Source organism: Musca autumnalis, unplaced genomic scaffold, assembly GCF_047663935.1.
Source record: "Musca autumnalis isolate F117 unplaced genomic scaffold, ASM4766393v1 scaffold_2, whole genome shotgun sequence".
NCBI lineage: Eukaryota > Metazoa > Arthropoda > Insecta > Diptera > Muscidae > Musca > Musca autumnalis.
In genome coordinates, this window is record NW_027411755.1 from 178,058,271 (window position 1) to 178,079,077 (window position 20,807).

Here is a 20,807-nt window from a genome sequence, read left to right on the forward strand (position 1 = left end):
GCCTATGATAAATGAGCTTTTACATGGGGTTGGCAATTCGGTAATTCTAAACTTCACTTCAGGACTAGGGATACGCAGTGGAATGCAATAATCGGTTTTTCGATTATACGGTTTTCGTGAAAAACTTAATACTCGATTTTCGGTTAGTCGATTATTTGAGAGTGTACTAAAAATCGACTTTCGATTATTCGTTAACCGCCGAAAACCGATTATAATCGAATATAATCGACCATTTTCGTTGATGCAATCCATGTTGTGTATACGAGTATGTATAAAAAGGTACCGTCTACTACGCGGTTTTAGCACACCCAATAATCAACAACGACTAATAGTCGTCCACGATTAATAGTCGACTACGAATAATAATAGACTACGACTAATGGTCGAGTACGAATAATAGTTGACTCCGTCTTTCGAAAGTCGATTAAGAAAAATCGATTATCCGGTTTTCGCACAGTCAATAGTCGACTACGACTTTTAGAAATTTTGCGGCTAATAATCGATTAATCGAAATCGATTTTACGTATCCCTATTCAGGACAGACAGCAAGATAGAATAGGAGATAGAAAAATAGAAAATAGTAAAATAGTTAATATTTAGTTACTAATTGTTAAATTGCTTATAATTAAGTTAAATATAATATTAAGGTTAGTTAGTTGTTATAATAAATTTTAGTTGTTAGGTAGTTAGTTGTGTTTTTTAATTTAAACGTCGTGAAGGTTACCATTTAAGAAGGTAAGTGAATAATTATGCATATGTATAAAATGTATGTACCAACAACAACAGCACGGAACTGATTATATTCATATATTCAAAAACTAAATGACAAATATTCAATATTGAATCACATCGTGATGTCGGGAATAGAAACTGTTTTTAATTATTCGGTGGTGCAAGATTAATGGGGTGAATCAATCATATCAATCATAGAATCAAAAAATAAAAAATCATTACAGTAGGTGTGTTCGGTGTTTTCGTTTAGAGGGTGTTTACACTATCTGTCACTTATTTTATCCAAACTATGTCTGAAAAGCCCATATTTGTATTGTTTTCCGGTGGTAAAGATGAAAATGGTGAAAGTTGGTGCCCCTATTGTGTTACTGGTATGAAATCTACTATATTTGGTATTTCTAAATCACAATTTAATTGTTTTTGCTTCATTCTTGCAGCCGAACCTGTAGTTCACGAAGCATTATCCAAAGCACCAACGGATTCACATTTCATTCATGTTGACGTGGGTCAGCGAAGCTAGTAAGTTAATATTAATGATCGAACAAACACGTTTGAGACTTCCATCATGAGGAGTAAAAATATCAGACTGATTCCAGCGATAAACATTTTGTCTACAATTTGTTCCGTTAGAACCTCGGTGAGGCAATCAATTGGATGTCTCATTTCCACCAATGCTGTAATATGCGATAAGCTAAAATTAGGATAGATAAAAAACTCCAAAAACCTATAGCTTCAAAAGCCATGCAAAACTTGATAACTTCTGCAACTACGCAACTGGTTATATCTAATACTGCTCCAGTACTAAAAAATTTAGACGCTGAAATTTGATGTCTATACATTTTGGGATTACAAAACGCTAACACAGAAATTTGTCAGTACAGGTCCTCGTTGTGATATAGCCCCAATAGAACGGTACCTCCCAATTTTTGGTATTTTGAACGTATTAGCCTCATTATCACACCGAAATGTATGAAATATAGTATGTATTTGGTCTTCTTTGAGGCTACAAATCTTCCCGAGAAATTTGTCTGTACAGGTCCATGTTTTCTAATAGCTCCCATATAATGCTGCCTTCCGATTTTCGGCATTTTAAAGACTTTAGCCCATATCCGACCAAGAAGAGCGAGCGCTTAAATTGTTTATGTGTGGGTAAAATTACACTGACAGAACAGAACAGGGTGATGATTTTCATATTGAGTATGAAATGAAAAACACAGGAAAAAAGTTGTCACGGCGTGTTAGCGTTCAGAGCCAAACATAGTGGTGGGTGTGTGGGTTCGAATCGTTGGCTTTCCTTTTTCATTTGCATTATAGATCATAAAAAAGCTCGATTAATAAATTAAAAAAAAAAAAAATACTAAAAATGATCTTTGCCTAAAAAGGCAAAATTTTCAAATAGAAAAAATATATTGTTGGCGCGTTCGCTTTGTATGACTAAAATTAAAAATAATATACAGTGAATCACAGTCAAAAGTATCCACTTCAGTTTCTTTTATTAAAACTGCGATTGCTAATATTCTGTTTATATTAGAGCTTTTTGCAGGGTTAACCTTCATTATCAGGATTTGTTTGACGTATATGTAATGGAATTGACATTTAAAACCCAGTGGGTTTGTTAAATCCGTTTATATATAAACGTACTATAAGAGTTGATTAATGATAGCGATTTCGTTCTTTTTATATTTGTACATTAGGGTCTTAACTTAAATATAATAAAATAAAATTAAGGAAATTCGGGTAAATTTTGATAAAAAATAAAAATTGTGAAACAACATCGATTTCTTCCTCACAATGAAAATTATCCACTCATATTATTTTTTTCGCACATTTCCCGCCATTAAATGATATTTTGTATCCGTATTATAATGACGCCTAAGGTAAGATGGATATACATTTTTTATTGTTGCATTGCAGACGAGGCATTCTGCGTCATTAAAAATATTAATACAAAACAAAAAATCATTTTCAAATTCTTCCCTCCACATATTTGCTGTACAACTGCAAAATCTTTTCAGTGTACCCAAAAAAAAACAAATAAAGCGGCATCAACCTGCTTGCATGACATTCAGTACAAAACTGAAGTAAAAAAATCAAAACATTTGCTCTCTTACTTTGCGTTCGGGTCGCGTGTGTGTGATTTGCCGAAAAACTTCGTAACCATATCAATACCAACGAACGGGTTTGCTTTAGCCTAATCACACCGAAGTGGCTGAAATAGGCATATAGTATTCTTTAGAGCTACAAAACTTATCCTCAGAAGTGTGTCAGTGCTGGAAATAGGCATACAGTGAGTGTCAAAAATATTCGGTTTTCAATTTCACCAATAATAACACCTCAGTATTTTAGAAGCCCTTGTCTAATATCCAAAAAACCAAATACTTAAAAATATGTTGGTCCTGTGGCAATTAAAAAGTGTAGGTAACATGGATCCATGGCAACCCTATAAGCGAGTATAACAATGAAAGCGTTGTTAACCCTGTTTTCTATGCGTCAAAAATATTCGGTTTTTGTAACTTTTGTTAAATATTTTGCCAAAAACAGGTCATTATCGAACTTTATCTGCAATATTAGTATACATTTTAATAATTGCGAACAGAATCTTTATTCCTGTGTGCAAAAATATCACATTTTTTAGCAAATTATTAAAATTTAGGGCTAAGGAAAAACGCTATCCCAGAAAAGAGAAAACTGGTCATATTTCATTATAAAAACAGCAGAAATAAAAGGAATTTTTGCTTATTTTTGAACATTTATTCGAATATAGTTGAAATAATATGCATAAGTCACGAAAATATAGAAATAATCGATTTCGTGAAATTCATAAGCCAACCAAAACCAAGAACTGGGAGGGAAGGTAGAATCTCCTGAAAAATTACGGCTAAACCGCCCTTAATTTTCTTAAATTAGTCACTGAGTCCTAAATGACTTTCAGAAGATAGAAAATATGCACTTACATTACAAAAAAAACGTAAGGATAAAGCCTTTCATGGCTTTGTAACACATCACAAACCATCGGCTTATTTACGTAACCAAAAATCTAGTTCAAGTTTCGCCTTGATGTACCTTCAAAACTTGATGTACATCAGAAACTTGGTGAAATGGAGTTAGTTTTGAATGCATAAGCAGGAAAATCAGTAAACCACCAAGCTTCCAGCCTTTCTGTGTACTCCAACACAAAAAGTACAAAGGAGCTTCTAGGAGACATGTACATATCAATGACTTATGATGTGTTACAAGGCCATGAAAGAGTTTATCCTTACGATTTTTTGTAATGTAAGTGCATATTTTCTATCTTCTGAAAGTCATTTAAGACTCAGTGACCAATTTCAAGAAAATTAAGGGCGGTTTAGCCGTAATTTTTGAGGAGATTCCTCTAACTTCCCTCCCAGTTCTTGGTTTTGACTGGCTTATGAATTTCACGAAATCGATTATTTCTATATTTTCGTGACTTATGCATATTATTTCAACTATATTCGAATAAATGTTCAAAAATAAGCAAAAATTCCTTTTATTTCTGCTGTTTTTATAATGAAATATGACCAGTTTTCTCTTTTCTGGGATAGCGTTTTTCCTTAGCCCTAAATTTTAATAATTTGCTATAAAATGTGATATTTTTGCACACAGGAATAAAGATTCTGTTCGCAATTATAAAAATGTATACTAATATTGCAGATAAAGTTCGATAATGACCTGTTTTTGGCAAAATATTTAACAAAAGTTACAAAAACCGAATATTTTTGACGCATAGAAAACAGGGTTAACAACGCTTTCATTGTTATACTCGCTTATAGGGTTGCCATGGGTCCATGTTACCTACACTTTTTAATTGCCACAGGACCAACATATTTTTAAGTATTTGGTTTTTTGGATATTGGGCATGGGCTTCTAAAATACCGAGGTGTTATTATTTGTGAAATTGAAAACCAAATATTTTTGACACTCACTGTATATCTTTAGAGCTACTATATCTTTAGAGCTACAAAACTTATCCTCAGAAGTGTGTCAGTGCTGGTCCACGTTTTGATATAGCCCCCATAGAACAGTACTACCCGATTTTCGATATTTTGAAGGTTTTAGCTTCATTCATTTGTATTTGGTCTTCTTTGGGGGTATACAACTTTTCTCCAGAAATTTTTCGGTACAAGTCCACGCCTTCATATAGTCCCCATAGCACGGTAACTCCACACTTTGGGTGTTTTAAAGGTTTTAGCCATGGTTTAATAGGAAAGGTTAGCCAAAGCTTTATGTCAATTTAAATTTTTTCATTCCAGTATTCCTAAAACTTCAAAACAATATACACAAACTGTGTATGTGTGTGTGGTGTTTGAATAATATGTCAAACAATTTTAAAAACAATCGAATTCAATGATTTTTAAAATTATTTTTGGAACATTTGTATGGAAATAATTCGTCAGGTTAGCATTGAAACAAACATTTTATCATGTCTACAACTTGATTATGCGGAGAAACATTGGTCCTTCATTCATTTTTCGCGACTTTCATAAAATGCTCAAAATTGGTGTTGTAAACAAACCCACTTGTTGCTTAATTTTGAAGTTTTAGGAATTCATGAAAAACAAGGGTTCTATAGATTTTTTTCATTTAAATCTACCTCTTTACTTATACCATGGTTTTAGCCTTTTAGAAAATTAGTATTTAGCATGGTATAAGTAAAGAGGTAGATTTAAATGAAAAAAATCTATAGAACCCTTGTTTTTACTGAATTCCTAAAACTTCAAAATTAAGCAACAAGTGGGTTTGTTTACAACACCAATTTTGAGCATTTTATGAAAGTCGCGAAAAATGAATGAAGGACCAATGTTTCTCCGCATAATCAAGTTGTAGACATGATGTGTGTTCGTTTTCTCAAAATTTGTACAAATTGTTACTGGATGTTGTTCGTTTACTCTACAGTACAATGCAAAAGACCTTAGTCGTTTACAAGAAGTTACTGGACTTGTACAAATTTGTAAAAATTATCGAGTAAGCGAACACACCTATGATAAAATGTTTGTTTCAATGCTAACCTGACGAATTATTTCCATACAAATGTTCCAAAAATAATTTTAAAAATCATTGAATTCGATTGTTTTTAAAATTGTTTGACATATTATTCAAACACCACACACACATACACAGTTTGTGTATATTGTTTTGAAGTTTTAGGAATACTGGAATGAAAAAATTTAAATTGACATAAAGCTTTGGCTAACCTTTCTTATTAAACCATGGTATTTAGTCTTCTTTGGAGCCAGAAAACTCAGAAATGTGTCAGTACCGGTCCATATTTTAATATAGCCCCCATAGAGCGATACCGCCCGATTTTCGCTATTTTGAAGATTTTAGCCACATTTTCTATCTGACTTAGCTTTAATATCACATTTGAGGCTCCTAGTGTTCGGAAAACTTCACGAAAAATTGTTGACATAGATACACATTTTGGTGTAGCCCCCACATACTATTTTGAGGACTTTAGCTTATCACACAAAAAACAGTAATTCAAAAAGTTGGCGTCCACAAGTTGATATTATCCCCATATCGCTGTACTTTGAAGACTTAGCTATGTTTTCCGACCAAAATAGCTCTAATTTGCCATTTATGGTTTCTCGTAGTTAAAGAAACTTATAGCTCATTTAGACTAGCCATAAATCCTCGACTGGATTTAATAAATCCAGTACAAATCTCATTGCATTTAGATATACATTTTGGAGGATTTAAATGGCAGTCAGCTGGCTTTTGTTCATAGCACAATTACCAAGGTAGATGCATCAGCCCATCTGATCGAATTTGAAACGTCAAAAGAATTTTTTGTAAATTGAATTCGTTTCAAAAAACATACGTCAAATTACAAATTTATTGTTTAATACTGAAAATGTTAGCACATTATGCTACTAATGGTTACTAAATAAAGAATTATTGTATCGCAGTTTGCCAATCTAAAATAAATAAACGAATTATTTTATCGTTTAGACATCGTAAATATTAGTCTTGGTTGATTAAAGTCAACTTTGCACATCAAAACAAATTTAATCTTACCGCCTTGTTTACAAATTTTTACATTTTAAATTATTTTTAGTGTAGCAATTCACCGATGCATCTACCTTGTTTCTTGTGCCAGTTTGCAACTTTTTGTATTTTCTAGCAACATGTTGCAAAAAATAGTGTTGTATACGAGGATTTATGCCAGATTTAAAACAAATCCACTCAATAGGAGGATTTATTTTTGTATGGGAAATCTGGTAGATTTTGGCTGGATTTAGCAAATAAAACCTGATAATGTGGTAAATCCGGCTATTGAAGTCATATCTAAATGGGCTATTATACCCCGTTTATATATAACCGGATTTAACAAACCGACTGGGTTTTAAACGTCAATTCCATTGCTTATATTTCAAACAAATCCTCATAAAGAAGGTTAACCCTGCAAAAAGCTCTAATATAAACAGCATATAATCCACAAAAATTATAGACATGCATAGGTTCACACATGGTATAAGTAAAGAGGTAGATTTAAATGAAAAAAATCTATAGAACCCTTGTTTTTCCTGAATTCCTAAAACTTCAAAATTAAGCAACAAGTGGGTTTGTTTACAACACCAATTTTGAGCATTTTATGAAAGTCGCGAAAAATGAATGAAGGACCAATGTTTCTCCGCATAATCAAGTTGTAGACATGATAAAATGTTTGTTTCAATGCTAACCTGACGAATTATTTCCATACAAATGTTCCAAAAATAATTTTAAAAATCATTGAATTCGATTGTTTTTAAAATTGTTTGACATATTATTCAAACACCACACACACATACACAGTTTGTGTATATTGTTTTGAAGTTTTAGGAATACTGGAATGAAAAAATTTAAATTGACATAAAGCTTTGGCTAACCTTTCTTATTAAACCATGGGTTCACATTCTATATAACCCCCATATAACGGTTCCTCCCGACCGAAGTTTCTGTAATTTCCGACACCGGATTCTCAGATTGGAAGGTAAACGATAACGCCCGATGGGTCGTCTTTTAAAGGATTTTTCTACTAAAGTGGCTGTAACTTGGTATTTCGGATTCTGAATGGATAGAAAGCATCGATGTCTCGTTGGTATTAACCTTATTTAGAATATTTCACTTCTCTTAGGAATAAGCCTTGATATGGCGGAAAAACGATAAAAAACTTTATTTCATTTTACTTCAAGTTCGGCCAAACTTAACACCATTCTCCCTTTTTCTTTTATAAATTTGCAAAAAAATTCAAAAAAATACTTATGTAATTTTTTATCTTATATCTTCTTTCAGTTGGAAAGATTTGAATAATCCATTTCGAAAGGATCCAAAAACACATTTAGTTTGGGTACCAACCCTATTACGATGGAATACTCAAAAACGAGTTGACAGTGATCGGTGCTCCAAGAAGGATTTGGTCGAGATGGTTTTCGAGGATGATGAATAAACAAAATAATGTCATAAATAAATAAATGAATATAATAGTACGTTTATATATAACCGGATTTAACAAACCCACTGGGTTTCAAATGTCAATTCCATTGCTTATATTTCAAATAAATCCTCATAAAGAAGGTTAACCCTGCAAAAGACTATAATATAAACATGGCCTAAAAGTGTGTATTATTTTTTTAATGTATCTACTTATTTCCCAGAAATACATAGAAAATGTTGAGGGGTACATGTATTAGGATTATTAGGATATTCTATGGAATGGACCACTTAATAATGAATATTAGATAAATATGGGGCTTAATGCCATGGGAGAAAATCACTGAGGTTTAAAATGAAGTTAAACAATTGAGTAAGCCCGACTATATAATTAGGTCTGTTCGATAACTTCGCATGTAAAAAGTACTTGCAAGTTCTTGCAACTATGTACATCTCGTTTAAGCTCTGTTCCTTTACTTGAAAAGAATCTTCCAGTTTTACAACTTTTTACTTCAGAGTCGGCGAAAAAGGGAACTGATGAAGTTGTTTGGTGACAACTGAAACTATTGTATTCCCTACCCTTCGCCCGCAACTAATCAATTTCATATCCACTTTAAATTATTTTGTTGTTATTCAAACAATTGAATTACAACAAAATATGGACTCAAGCTGAAATAAACACAAAGAGATAATTAATTTTTGATAAAATGTTTCTCAGACTCTATTTTATGACTGGTTTACATTACGAAATCGAGTCGATTTCAAACTGTCAATTCCTTTGCTCAAACGTCAAATGAAATCGAATTGATTTCATTTGAGTTTTCATTTGACGTATACGCAAAGGAATTGACAGTTTGAAATCGACTCGATTTCGTAATGTAAACCAACTATTAAATTCATTCATTTGCATGGTACAAATACACAGGTAGCCGCATCGGCAATTGTTGGTAACATAAGATGTCAAAATTTGACATCAATTCAATGCATTTGACACATTATGTTACCATCAGCTGGCTTGATAATGCTACCTGTATTATTGTACCATGTTCATTTGCTCTGTTCCAGAACCTGCAAGAGTCTACTACAGAGCAATTCACGTACAACATACATAACGATTCGTACGTGTTGACTAATTACAAAGAAACAATCCAACCAGCATTCATTCACAATAGAGTTGTACAATCTAGTTCATTTGAAAGATCTAGTTCAATAGCTCAGCTCTTTAAACTGAACTAGGTCAGTAATCTAGTTCATAGTTCACTGTCCAGTTCAATCATTCGGATCATGGTTTAATAAGAAAGGTTAGCCAAAGCTTTATGTCAATTTAAATTTTTTCATTCGAGTATGCCTAAAACTTCAAAACAATATAAACAAACTGTGTATGTGTGTGTGGTGTTTGAATAATATGCCAATCAATTTTAAAAGCAATCGAATTCAATGATTTTTAAAATTGTTTTTAGACCATTTGTATGGAAGAAATTGGTGAGATTTGCATTGAAACTGTCGGTTTATCATATTCACAACTCGATTATGTGGAGAAAACTTAACTCTTCATTCATTTTTCGCGTTTTTTATAAAATGCTCGAAAAATGCATTGTAAACAAACCCACTTGTTGCTTTTATTTTGAAGTTTTAGGAATTCAAGAAAAACAAGGGTTCTATAGATTTTTTTCATTTAAATCTACCTCTTTACTTATACCATGATTCGGATAAAAATCATTCACCACCGGCTCTTAATCGGTCGTTTGATGAAAACGCATACATACACCAAATACAAACAAACAAAAGGCTAATATAATTTAACTACTCCATAACAAAAATAATACATTTACATAGTTTTATTGCATTCTTTAAGAAAGATTAATTAATTTTAGAAAAACATCCTTCATTTAGGTGACAGGCAAAAAATCTTATGTTGTGTGTGTGTGTGTGTGTAGAAATTGTCATTGCATAGAAGCTTTGTGCGTGTGTGTTTCTTTTTATGTTTTCCCTTTTTTTCTATCTAAAAGGGCAGATTCATTAGGTAATCGATTCGACATATTGTAATATGTTATGTCTCTGTTTTTGTAGAAATCTTCATTTTCGGACAGCTATTCCATGTACCTTGATTCAAAACATAAACAAACTGATCACATTACGAAGGCATCCCTTAAGATAGACGACGCCGTCACTTTATGTATTTGTGAACGACACGTTCAACTAGATTGTGAATCGTTCGTTGATCGTACGGTCACCGACTGATTATAGTTCAGTGAACTATTGAACTATAATGAACTATATCCACTGATCTAGTTCATACGCTCTTTTCAATGAATCGTTCAATTGAACTAGTTCGTTCATGAACTATACAACTCTAATTCACAATAAGTACCACTCATCTACTGGTTGGTAATGCGAGATCAGCTGTCAAACTGTCAAAATATTTTATTGCGAATTTAGACATTCATCCACAAGAGTTCTGTTCTTATATACCGGCCGAGTTCGTGATCTTTCTTCAAAACGGGTTCCATTAAGCATATAGTAGGTCATTTCTATAAAATATCCCAGCGTCAGTTGTATACGACATCAACAAAGATCTATAATAACCGAAATCAAGTACAAACAGATCAAAAAATCATGGTTGTTCAGCATAATGTCAAAGGTTACGAAGAGTTCATAAAATTAGTGGGCGAGCTAGAAACTTCCAAGCAACCCATACATGTCTTATTTTCCGGTGGTAAGGATGAATCTGGTAACAGTTGGTGTCCTTATTGTGTAAAAGGTAAGGAAGGTGTTGTGAAATTTTATAGTAATCAATCATCATGATGATTTTTGTTTTGTTTTCCTCCCCTTCCCATTTCAGCTGAACCGGTGATTCATGATGCATTGGCAAAAGCTCCTGAAAAATCGCATTTTGTACACGTTGATGTTGGAGAACGTAGCTAGTAAGTAATTAAACTTTACGTTCTGTTTTACCAATTTGAACGTTAATTAGTGATTAAGCGGAGCAGATAATTTTTTCAGATAGTGAGTGCTTTTGCAAGGGGATGCGAGGAAATTTAACATTTTATACGCTTATTTTTTATAATCAAATGGGTACTTAGATTTTAATGGCCGTTTAAAAATGTGCGATAAGCATGACAAATTCTCAAAAAACGTTATGCATTTGTTGTAACAGATAAAGAGAATATAAAACTCCTCATAAGGTATAATCCGTAAAGTGTATCAAGAAGAAACTGTTAAATATAATGCCAATATTTCTAATGTCGTGTGAGGAGGATTGCAGAAAGTCTTTAAACGGAGTTCCTGAACTGGAAGAATTATTTTTTCCTCAAGTAGATGGCCCACTGAAGACATGAGTAGGCACCCTAATGAAGTTCTCAGGGCGGCATTTGACAGGTTTGGGCATAAGTTGATTTTTTGTACTGGATTCGGATCGATCATAACAAAATTGTCTATTTAAATAAACATTTTGTTCGCGTTAGCCGATATTTGCTCCTGTCCATAGGAGAAAGTCTTAATTAAATCCACGGCCGAATGCCGGATATATTTGAAAAAATTCGGTTTTAACTACATTTATGTCAAAACCAAGGGATTTTTCAAACTTTCGTAGCCTACATATATCTCGGGAAGAATGGACTGCCCATGATACATATATAGGCGTAATCAGCAATGCAAGCCCTACCTGGTAAAAATTTCAGATCGATACGAATCCAGTATCATTCATTCAACCTGCTCCGTGGACCTTGTTTCTACAACTCAGCTAGTCGCAAATAGCTGACATGCTGTCGAATGTGACCCCTAGAATATTGGGGTGGCTGGTGGTCGGAATTCTGCTTCCATCGACCATGACATTCAACTCAGTGCTCATCTCTGCAGTCCAAGCGGTAAACAGATGTGCTGTAGATTTAGTGGCGGGTATTTGCATATTCCTATCAAACTGCTTTCTCTAATTGAGTCCACGACTAATATGTGTGGAGATGTCGTGTTGTGCTACCTGCAACTGGATACCTTTTTCTGAAGCTGGGGAGGACAAAAGCCTAAAGGGTCATTGCTACAGGCGACAAGTGCAAAATCGACCTGTAGGGGGTATGCCTATTTTCCAGACTTTGGGAACGATGTGGGTTGCTAGCGACAGGTTGAGAACATTAATATTGGTGAGCTACTCGACTCCCGGGTCATCCAGCTGTTTTACCATCACCATTGAAATTCCGTCAGGTCAAGCGCTTTGGATGACTTTGCGCCACGGATAACATCTGCAACATCATCCATCGTAAACTGTGGCGGTTCTTCCTCGGCTGGAAGAGAACCCAAACGACGTAAAACTCTTCTCTTCGCCCGCTCGCTATCGGGGTGCTCGATAAACTAAAGTCAGAAATAGCCCGCGAACCTCTTCGTATCTGTCTGTTAAACATGACAGATGCTTTAACCGGTGTCCAAAATTTATTACAACCGGCTCCAATGTTGCAGCACTTCAGATGTTCTAGCCCCTCTCTCCGCTTGTGTTCACCGACCAATTTTTTGACTTCCACTGTCAGTTCGTGCGGCGAAGCTCATCACGTTCATTAGCTAATCCCATCGCCTCTGCTGGGAAATGAGGTCTTATTTCGTTGTATCCATCACAACTCCGAAGAATGCAGTTGTTATTCAGCTTTGTTTCCTGAATCGCCGCGACCATATTTCTTCGACTCATAAAATTCACGATCTCGCTGATCTTGTTTTGATGACCATCGCAGTTAAACTGCAGAAATGTCACATTCTCAGGATCTGGAACAGCAATACGCGGTGTTAGCGGCTGCGGTTGATACTGCAGTTGGGGAGATTGCGGGGGAGTTTCATAGTCCGATGACGATGATGAAGACTCACTGGGGATCATGTAGGCGCAGCACGAAGCAATATAACAGTGAAAAGTTCCTGAAATGCACCCATCCACTGCACCCGTTGCATCTCAGGGACACCGACCTATGGTGGATGAGACGCTGACAAACGGCGCAAAACCATGGTCCGGGGTAACTTTCTATCCCGGCACGGACCAAAAGAATCCGGAGCAGGCATTCCGGGACATGCCGCTCACAAAATAAAAATAAAGACGAACACGAACACGTAGTTGCTGAGGTGAGGGCCTCTGGCCGAGAAGATGTTTGCTCGGGTCAATCCGGTACATAGAACCGGCTGTCGCGGGATTGATGGTGATGAAATCGGGCATTTGCTGATGGAGATAGTTAAGGGGAGATGGTATGATCCAAGAGATGCGACGACGGGTTGCCAAGTGAGGCGAACTGTGACACTCTCCGCTAATTCTGACCGTGAAAACGTAGAGCTATATCTATCTGTGCATAACCCTCTGGTCGTTTCTGAGCACAGAATGCCGCAACTCATATTGAAAATTAAAGTCCACCAAGACCCGACGGTTATGACCTTCCAAAAGCGGGCTAATGTTAGGCCTATAACCTGGAGTACAACTATTTATCGGCGGGATGTAGGTCTGTATTGAACAGACTGGTGCTATAGGGAAGCTAGTCCGCAAACTCCACTTTTGGTGCTAGCCTTCGTCAGTTTGTTGTAACCATCACAACGCTGTAAGCTGCATTTTTTGTTGAGCTTGGTTTCCTGCACCGCCGTGACCCTGATATTCTTCCGACTCATAGAGTCCTATTTCCTCGATCTTACCTCGGAGTCCATTACAATTAACATGCACTGCTCCCATCACTTAAAAACAAATGCAAACATATGTACAATAAGGAGGCAGCCACAGGCCACACACGAATATTGTATGGGATTGATTCCCTATAGTAGACTAGGTCCACGTGTGAACGATGTTTTTTAAATTTTATCAGTACAAATATGACCATCGAACTTCTCTATAACTAATTTTTTAATAAAACTAAAGAAATTCTTAAAAAAAATTATTCTTTATGATATCGAAAAAATCATCATCAAATGTCTCCCTATAAAGTCGTTCACCCAACAGCTACGTTATACAGAAGTTCCTTTATACATAAATATTGCATTAATAGTTTTCAATTATTTTAATCTACTGCATTGTTTACAAAACTATTCTACCAAAATATTAATAAATATTTTTTTTTTATTTTCAGTTGGAAAGACTTAAATTGTCCCTTCCGCAAAGATCCCAATACACATTTGGTATTCTTGCCCACATTGTTGCGTTGGAAATCTCCTCAACGTTTGGATGGTGAACGTTGTTCCAACAAGGAATTGGTCGAAATGATGTTTGAAGATGAGGACTAAGCGAAACACACAACAAAAAATTAACGCCGCATACACATCACATATTACTATGACTTAATAAAATTTATTAATATTTTGCATATTGTATGTATGTATATGGGGTGTAAATTGCAACTTAATTAACTAACATATAAAATGGATTAGGACATATACTAGCAACTAATGAAATAATTTAGTATGGTTAATTACAATAATTAGTTTATCTGTTTTTCGTCTTTCAATAATTACATTTATATTTTTTCATCTCGACCATAACCACATGTATATTGGTCAATTGGGCACGAGCATTTGGTGTTAACAGCTTATGGAATCTATGATAATATTGCACTAGACTGGCTAAAGCCAATTGTAATAGCTGGGAACCCGTCAAGAGGGAGGGGAATGATAATAATACTTCACGATTTAATTCTTCCAGAGATTTTTTCCAACTTGACGAAAAGCTAGCTACCAAAGCTAAACTTCGACGTTCTTGTTTACGTATCTCTTCAAGTTGTTCTTTCTCGTAAAGGGGTTCACATTCCTTCACGAATTGTATAATACCACCAAAATGTGGTGCCAAAATTTCTTCAACATATTCAGCACTTCGGGCATTTAATTGTTCACGGAATGCTGACGCCTCTTTGGAATTATCACGCGTATGTTCCATTAAAACACCCAAAACGAGATCATAATTATTTATCAAATATATTAGCTGTTCCTTGCGATTAGGAAATATTGCTGCCATACGTAGAATAAAACATTCAACTTCATTTTGTAACTCTAGTAGCAAGCGGCTAACCAATTCATTGGGGAAATGTTCTGAAATGCCAACAATGGCTGCAGAGAATTCAGCATAACGGCGAGTTATCTAAAAGTAAGGTAATAATAAGGAGGAAGGAAGAAGAGAATTGAAAAAAAAGAGAACCTACATAATGGGGTCCCATTTCTTTGCTAAATTTTGTTGGATCACAATCCCGTATGCTTTGTATGTTCAAACGAAAAACATGCTCAAATCTTGGCCAAAATACAGCCTGCAAGGAATCCCAATATCTGTAAAAGATTTTTTTTGTAAATAATTTGGAAATATATTGAAAAAGACGATGTTGAACTTACTTATCCAAGGCTGGTACACACCTCTTGTGACACATCAATTGATAGCGGAATATCAATTGTATACACAGGAACATTGCTATTGTATCGAAACAATCCTGGATACTGGTTTCCAAATTTTTCTGTACGTCATATGATGTTAAAATTAGCAATTATTTACGTGGAAAGGTGGTTCTTTAATACTTACAATCATCAATGTCAAAGTTTTGCCCATAATTTGATTGAACAGATCCTGAGCCTGTGCTCCACGTACCATAAAGAATTCCGTAACAAATAAATATTCTCGGCAGGCATTATCAACCAAGGCATATTGCTCGGAACGGAAGAGGGCCTCAAATGTGTACTAAAATAAGAAGAAAATTAAGGTTTGATCTACATTAAGGTATCTAAAAACAATTACAAAAAATATTTCTCCTCCCCATGCGTTAACAATGCGCAATTCTGACGTTTTGAAACACGTAGCTTCGCAGTTGTTAAGAAACATAATACTTCACACATTTGCAGTCATTTGCCAAGCAACTGACGATACGAGAGTCAGCCAAGGTCACCAAGACCCTAACCGTCAGATATTAATACCTTTTTGCCCACATACAACACGATAGGACGGCATTCCAAATATTGCACGCTGTTCCAATTCATGATCCCATTGGGCCATTTCAATGAGGTGTCTAAGTACCAACATGGTGTTACCGTGGTAGTCATCATAATCATATGGAGGATAGGATCTATTATGCAGTATAAAGAAGAATTCTTCATAAATAAATACCATCCCCAGAGTTCATACCCCAATCTATTGGTCGGAAGAACGTCAGTTTGCGCGATAAACCAGAGAACAATGCAACCAAAGCAGGTTCTCGCGTACTGGATTGACCCGGAACCACACAACATCCGTGGTTCGGCCAGCGGCTGTCATCTCAGTGTAAACATCTTTGTATTTACATCGTTTTTCCGTGTTAAGAGCACCATATCACAGAATGCCCGCTCCGGGTTCTTGTGGTCCGCGCCAGGTCTGAGGAAAAACCAGAACCAATTTGTATGTGCTCGGTTTGTCAAATTCGAATTTACCACACTTAAACTTCAGTGAGATGCAATAGATGTCGGGAGTGGGTGCATATCAGGGGTTGTTCTGGACGCTTCCATGAGAGGGACTACGACAGGAACTATGTTGCTGTATGAACACAGCCCCCAGTGAGTCGTCGTCAGTTTACGCGAGGTAAGATCGAGGTAATAGTGGACTTCATGAGTCGGAAGAATATCATGGTCGCGGCGTTGCAGGAAACCAAGTTCAACAACAGTAGCTTACAGCGTTGTGATGGTTACAACGTACTGAGGAAGGATCGCACCAGAAGTGGAGGGACGATTAGCTTTCCGATTGCACCAGTCTATCTCGCTTGAGCATGCCTGTAATGACCCTTGCATGGCATGTATGGGATAGTGGTTAGTCAGGTGTTAGCTCCACACCGAGTGTAGGTGCTGAACGTAAACAACATCCCGCCAATAAATGTCCAGACGTCATTTCTCTTGGGTCAGACCACATAATCAGCAAACCGCCCGATTTCATCACCTCTAAACGCCGCATTTTCCTCAATCATGGACAGGTTTCAGAAAGTTCACCAATCACCGCTTCAGAGAACTGCCCAATCCTTCTGATGTTCGGGTAGCGGAAAGGATGTTCCGAGACATCATCACTGCTGCAGCCGCTCGCCATATACCTGCTGGTCGAATACCCGAAGTAAGACCAAACTTCCCAACAGAGGCGACTGGATAAGCAAATGAGGGTGATGAGCTTCGTCGAGCCAACCCCAGTGACTCCAGAATCAGGGAGCTGACAGAGGCTGGTCGGCGAACATAAGGAAGGAGGGAAGATAGGTCGTTAGCGTTGGCGACGTTACGTTGACTGACCCGAAGAGGTGCGCAAGTTATTTCAATCGACAGTTTGTCGAGCACCACGGGAGTGACAGAGCGAAGAGAAGGGTATTACGTCGCACCAGATCTCTTCCTGCCGAATATGAACCACCACAATTTACAATGGATGATGTTGCTAATGCCATCAGGAACGCTAAATCATCCAAAGCGTTGGGCCCTGATTGAATCTCCATGGTAATGCTGAAACAGCTGGATGAGCCGGGAGTGGAGTATCTCACTAAAGTTCTTAACCTGTCGCTAGCCACACTCATTGTTTCCGAAGTCTGGAAAATGGGCAGGGTGGTCCGGCTACTGCTGGCAAGGATGCCAGCAAAAGTGAATCGTACAAGCCGATTTCGCTTTTGTCGCCTGTAGCAAAGACTCTTGAGGCCTTAGTCCTCCCCAGCGTCAGAAATAGTTATCTAGTTGCCGATCATCAACATGGACTCGGTAAGCAGCACAGCACGACAACATCTCTGCACGCCATATCCACACATATTTGTCGAGGACTCAACCAGGACAGGCCGTGTGATAGAATGGTGATGGTGGCGCTTGACTTATCAAAAGCCTTTGATACTGTCAGGCACTCAACGCTGTTTGAGGACATTGAGCAGTCAACCCTCCGGCCAAGTCTGAAATGTTGGATAATCATATGTGTGGACGCCAGTTGTACGTGGAATTCAGGAACAAGAAGTCCAAACCCCGTAAAGTGAAGCAGGGAGTTCCCCAAGAATTCCGATGCCACAAACTGCCCCAAAATTCTAGGGGTCGCATGCTGCAGACAATCTGAAATGCAGTCCCTAGCCGGCAGCACTTGGGGTGCAGATAAAGAAACCTTGTTGACCAAATATAACGCGATAGGTCGGTCTGTGTTAAGCTACGGGGCGCCAGTTTGGTCCCCGAATTTAGTTGATACGCATTGGAAAGATATTCAAACTTGTCAGAATGCCGCCCTGAGAACAACAACAGGGTGCCTCCTCAAGTCTTCAGTGGACCATCTACATTATGAGGAAATATTCTTCCATTACAGCATCACAATGAGATGCTTTCGTTGCAGTACTTGCTCGGGTGTTACCGTGAAAGCCATCCCAATCACCATCTGCTGGCTAGGCCCGACAGACCCAGGCATATCAGTAACGATATTCATGCTCTAGAGCAGGCATGACCAAAAAGAGAACGGAGAAAATATGAATGTATTCAAAATATTGGCAACTTATAACAGTGTGTTAGTAAGTTTGTATTCACGCACGCTATAAAATAATAACAAATCAAAATATTTGTTCTCTTTTGTACGCTCTTTCTGTGCATTCGGGTCGTGTGCGTGTAAATTGCCGAAAATCATCGGCACCGCCGTGCCAAATGTGACCATGCTTGCTCTAGAGAGGGAGGTCCAACAATATAGGAGAGAACCCCTAGATCAACAGGTATATCAGACAGGTCTGAATATAGCATTCACACGGACGCAGTTGCTAAAGCCATAAGCAAATACGGTGTGAATAAAGTCCTCGGAGTACATCCCCGATGCTGCCACAACAACAACAAACATGAGTAGTTTTGGCTCAAATACGATTAGGATGGTGCAGCCGTCTAAATTCCACGAGTAGGATTGCTACGACAACAAGAAGAAACTTTTAATCCAGCAGCCAATGTATTTAAAGCAGTTTGCCATTCAACACTTCTATTTTACAAGAAAGACCCCTCCTCTTCTTGGCGACGCTGAACGACAGTTCTATGCTCTAACTGCGTTTCAGAACCCAAATATTCATAATACCCAACTCTGCAATACTTACCCTATTCTTCATTTGAGCATGTGGTACAATAATGGGTGCTTCCAGCTGTTGATTGAGAACATCGCCTCTCTTGCCAATGGTGAAAATAGTACTTTTGTTTTTCAAGCTGGTAGTCTTTGCAAAGAGACCCTTGGAAACATTGTCTTCAATGCCCATCAAGTCATCTTTGGTACAGGATTCTTCAAATTTTAAACCAGCCAAACGGGAAGAGTAGCTCTGCAATTAAACAATCAAAATGTGTTATTCTCTCCATACAATAACACCACCTTTGCAACTCACCTTAAAATAACTATAATAAATCTTACTCATAGTATCAATATACTCATTGCATATTTCCTGTGCCACTTGGCGTTCATTGGACAAGACGAATTCAAAGAAAAACTTATGTTTCAACATTGCATTTTGTGGTATCTGATAGTTAGTCATGGGTCTGCGAAATTTATAAATCTGTTCCAGCATATATTGGCGTATCTTCGACATAGCCTTTAGGCGTAACTTATGCAAAACATCAGCCACATCTGCAGTCGCTTTGGATTCCTTAAAACTTAACTCCTTAACCAAAGACAACTTATGATTTAATATATTCAATTGTTTTTCGAATTCCTTCTCGGTCACAGGGGTTTCCATAATCGACATAATCATTTCCTCCGATACAGCCATATCTAGTTGTTGGCAAGAGAAAAAAAAAGTACATTTGAAACTGGATTACAACATTCCACAACGAAAACCAATCGATCGACAATCAACTATTGCAAACTGATTGTTTTTTAAAACAGATGAAAGCTATCAATTTACCTTCAATGAATTGTGACAACTGGGCCTTAACTGATTGTCGATTCGTTAATTGTATCGACATGGCTACAGACTTCTTTTGCAGCTGTGTAATTTCCGTGCTAATGTTGCTGAGAACACTTTGGAAATTCATCAACATATTTTCCATACGTTCCAAGACGTCATCGCACTCCCCGATTTGATTGTGCAGGGAAGCAATATTCTGAGACTCCTTTATGTAGTCCTCTATACTCTTGTTCTCCACCTCTTTGAATTCCTTTTCGATTTGTCGCGAATATTGCCGCAAATCGGTGGTATTTTTGAGGATCTCTCTAACCTCTTCATTGTCCAGTTGATCCGTGAGATTTGTTTCCACAGCTTGTGACATCTTCTTTTCCAACTTCTTGGAACAAAACAATTCAAAAAAATTATTCCATTAAGTGAACTGTGACTACTTTTTTGACAACAAACAACTTAGGGAGCTAAAAATCGATGTGAAACGAAATTATAGGGATATATAGTTCACGGTAAAGTTCATTTGAACTATGATTTGTTGTGTAATTTGTGACTCTTTTTCGAGTCTTTTTTGAATCATGTTTATAATCGTTTATGAATCTTTAGTGAGTCATTTATGAGTCTTTGTCCCAATTTACATTAGGCGAGATTACTTGCGGCAATTGTCAGTTTGTAGGTGAGAGAGGGGCAAGGCATATCGACCAGGTAGTGGTGTCGTAAAATTTTGAATATGTTATGTCAAAACTTTCTTTATGTTGTTGGGGAAATTACAACAAAAATATTTTTTTAAAAAGGGATTTGACTGTTCATATTCGATCAGCTGGTGTGATACCACTACCTGGT

General features: G+C 36.8%; 3 protein-coding genes across 3 annotated transcripts; 2 read left to right on the forward strand and 1 right to left on the reverse strand.

Annotated features, from left to right (window-relative positions):
* Positions 1-541: 541 nt before the first annotated feature.
* On the forward strand, positions 542-8,340 carry LOC141394937 (thioredoxin domain-containing protein 17-like). The gene is made up of 4 exons (XM_073970115.1): positions 542-735; positions 957-1,103; positions 1,170-1,251; positions 8,026-8,340. The coding sequence occupies exons 2-4, from the start codon at positions 1,022-1,024 to the stop codon at positions 8,177-8,179; spliced, it is 318 nt and encodes a 105-aa protein (XP_073826216.1). The 5' UTR covers positions 542-735; positions 957-1,021; the 3' UTR covers positions 8,180-8,340.
* Positions 8,341-10,535: 2,195 nt separating this feature from the next.
* LOC141394930 (thioredoxin domain-containing protein 17-like) lies at positions 10,536-14,474 on the forward strand. The gene is made up of 3 exons (XM_073970099.1): positions 10,536-10,924; positions 11,006-11,087; positions 14,241-14,474. The coding sequence occupies exons 1-3, from the start codon at positions 10,780-10,782 to the stop codon at positions 14,392-14,394; spliced, it is 381 nt and encodes a 126-aa protein (XP_073826200.1). The 5' UTR covers positions 10,536-10,779; the 3' UTR covers positions 14,395-14,474.
* On the reverse strand, positions 14,439-20,450 carry Vps52 (vacuolar protein sorting 52). Its single transcript, XM_073970098.1, has 7 exons — positions 19,974-20,450; positions 19,458-19,840; positions 19,179-19,394; positions 15,671-15,826; positions 15,487-15,605; positions 15,303-15,423; positions 14,439-15,241 (listed from the first exon to the last, which is right to left on the reverse strand). Exons 1-7 carry the CDS (start codon positions 20,335-20,337, stop codon positions 14,612-14,614), a joined length of 1,989 nt encoding a protein of 662 aa, XP_073826199.1. The 5' UTR covers positions 20,338-20,450; the 3' UTR covers positions 14,439-14,611.
* Between the last annotated feature and the right edge of the window lie 357 nt (positions 20,451-20,807).

Coding starts and splice junctions, on each gene's coding strand:
- LOC141394937 (XM_073970115.1), top strand. CDS start 1,022: ATGTCTGAAAAGCCCATATTTGTATTGTTTTCCGGTGGTAAAGATGAA. Junction 1,104..1,169: donor GTGCCCCTATTGTGTTACTG/GTATGAAATCTA, acceptor TCATTCTTGCAG/CCGAACCTGTAGTTCACGAA. Junction 1,252..8,025: donor GACGTGGGTCAGCGAAGCTA/GTAAGTTAATAT, acceptor ATCTTCTTTCAG/TTGGAAAGATTTGAATAATC.
- LOC141394930 (XM_073970099.1), top strand. CDS start 10,780: ATGGTTGTTCAGCATAATGTCAAAGGTTACGAAGAGTTCATAAAATTA. Junction 10,925..11,005: donor GTGTCCTTATTGTGTAAAAG/GTAAGGAAGGTG, acceptor TTCCCATTTCAG/CTGAACCGGTGATTCATGAT. Junction 11,088..14,240: donor GATGTTGGAGAACGTAGCTA/GTAAGTAATTAA, acceptor TTTTATTTTCAG/TTGGAAAGACTTAAATTGTC.
- Vps52 (XM_073970098.1), bottom strand. CDS start 20,337: ATGTCACAAGCTGTGGAAACAAATCTCACGGATCAACTGGACAATGAA. Junction 15,424..15,486: donor TGTGTACCAGCCTTGGATAA/GTAAGTTCAACA, acceptor AATCTTTTACAG/ATATTGGGATTCCTTGCAGG. Junction 15,242..15,302: donor AAGAAATGGGACCCCATTAT/GTAGGTTCTCTT, acceptor CCTTACTTTTAG/ATAACTCGCCGTTATGCTGA.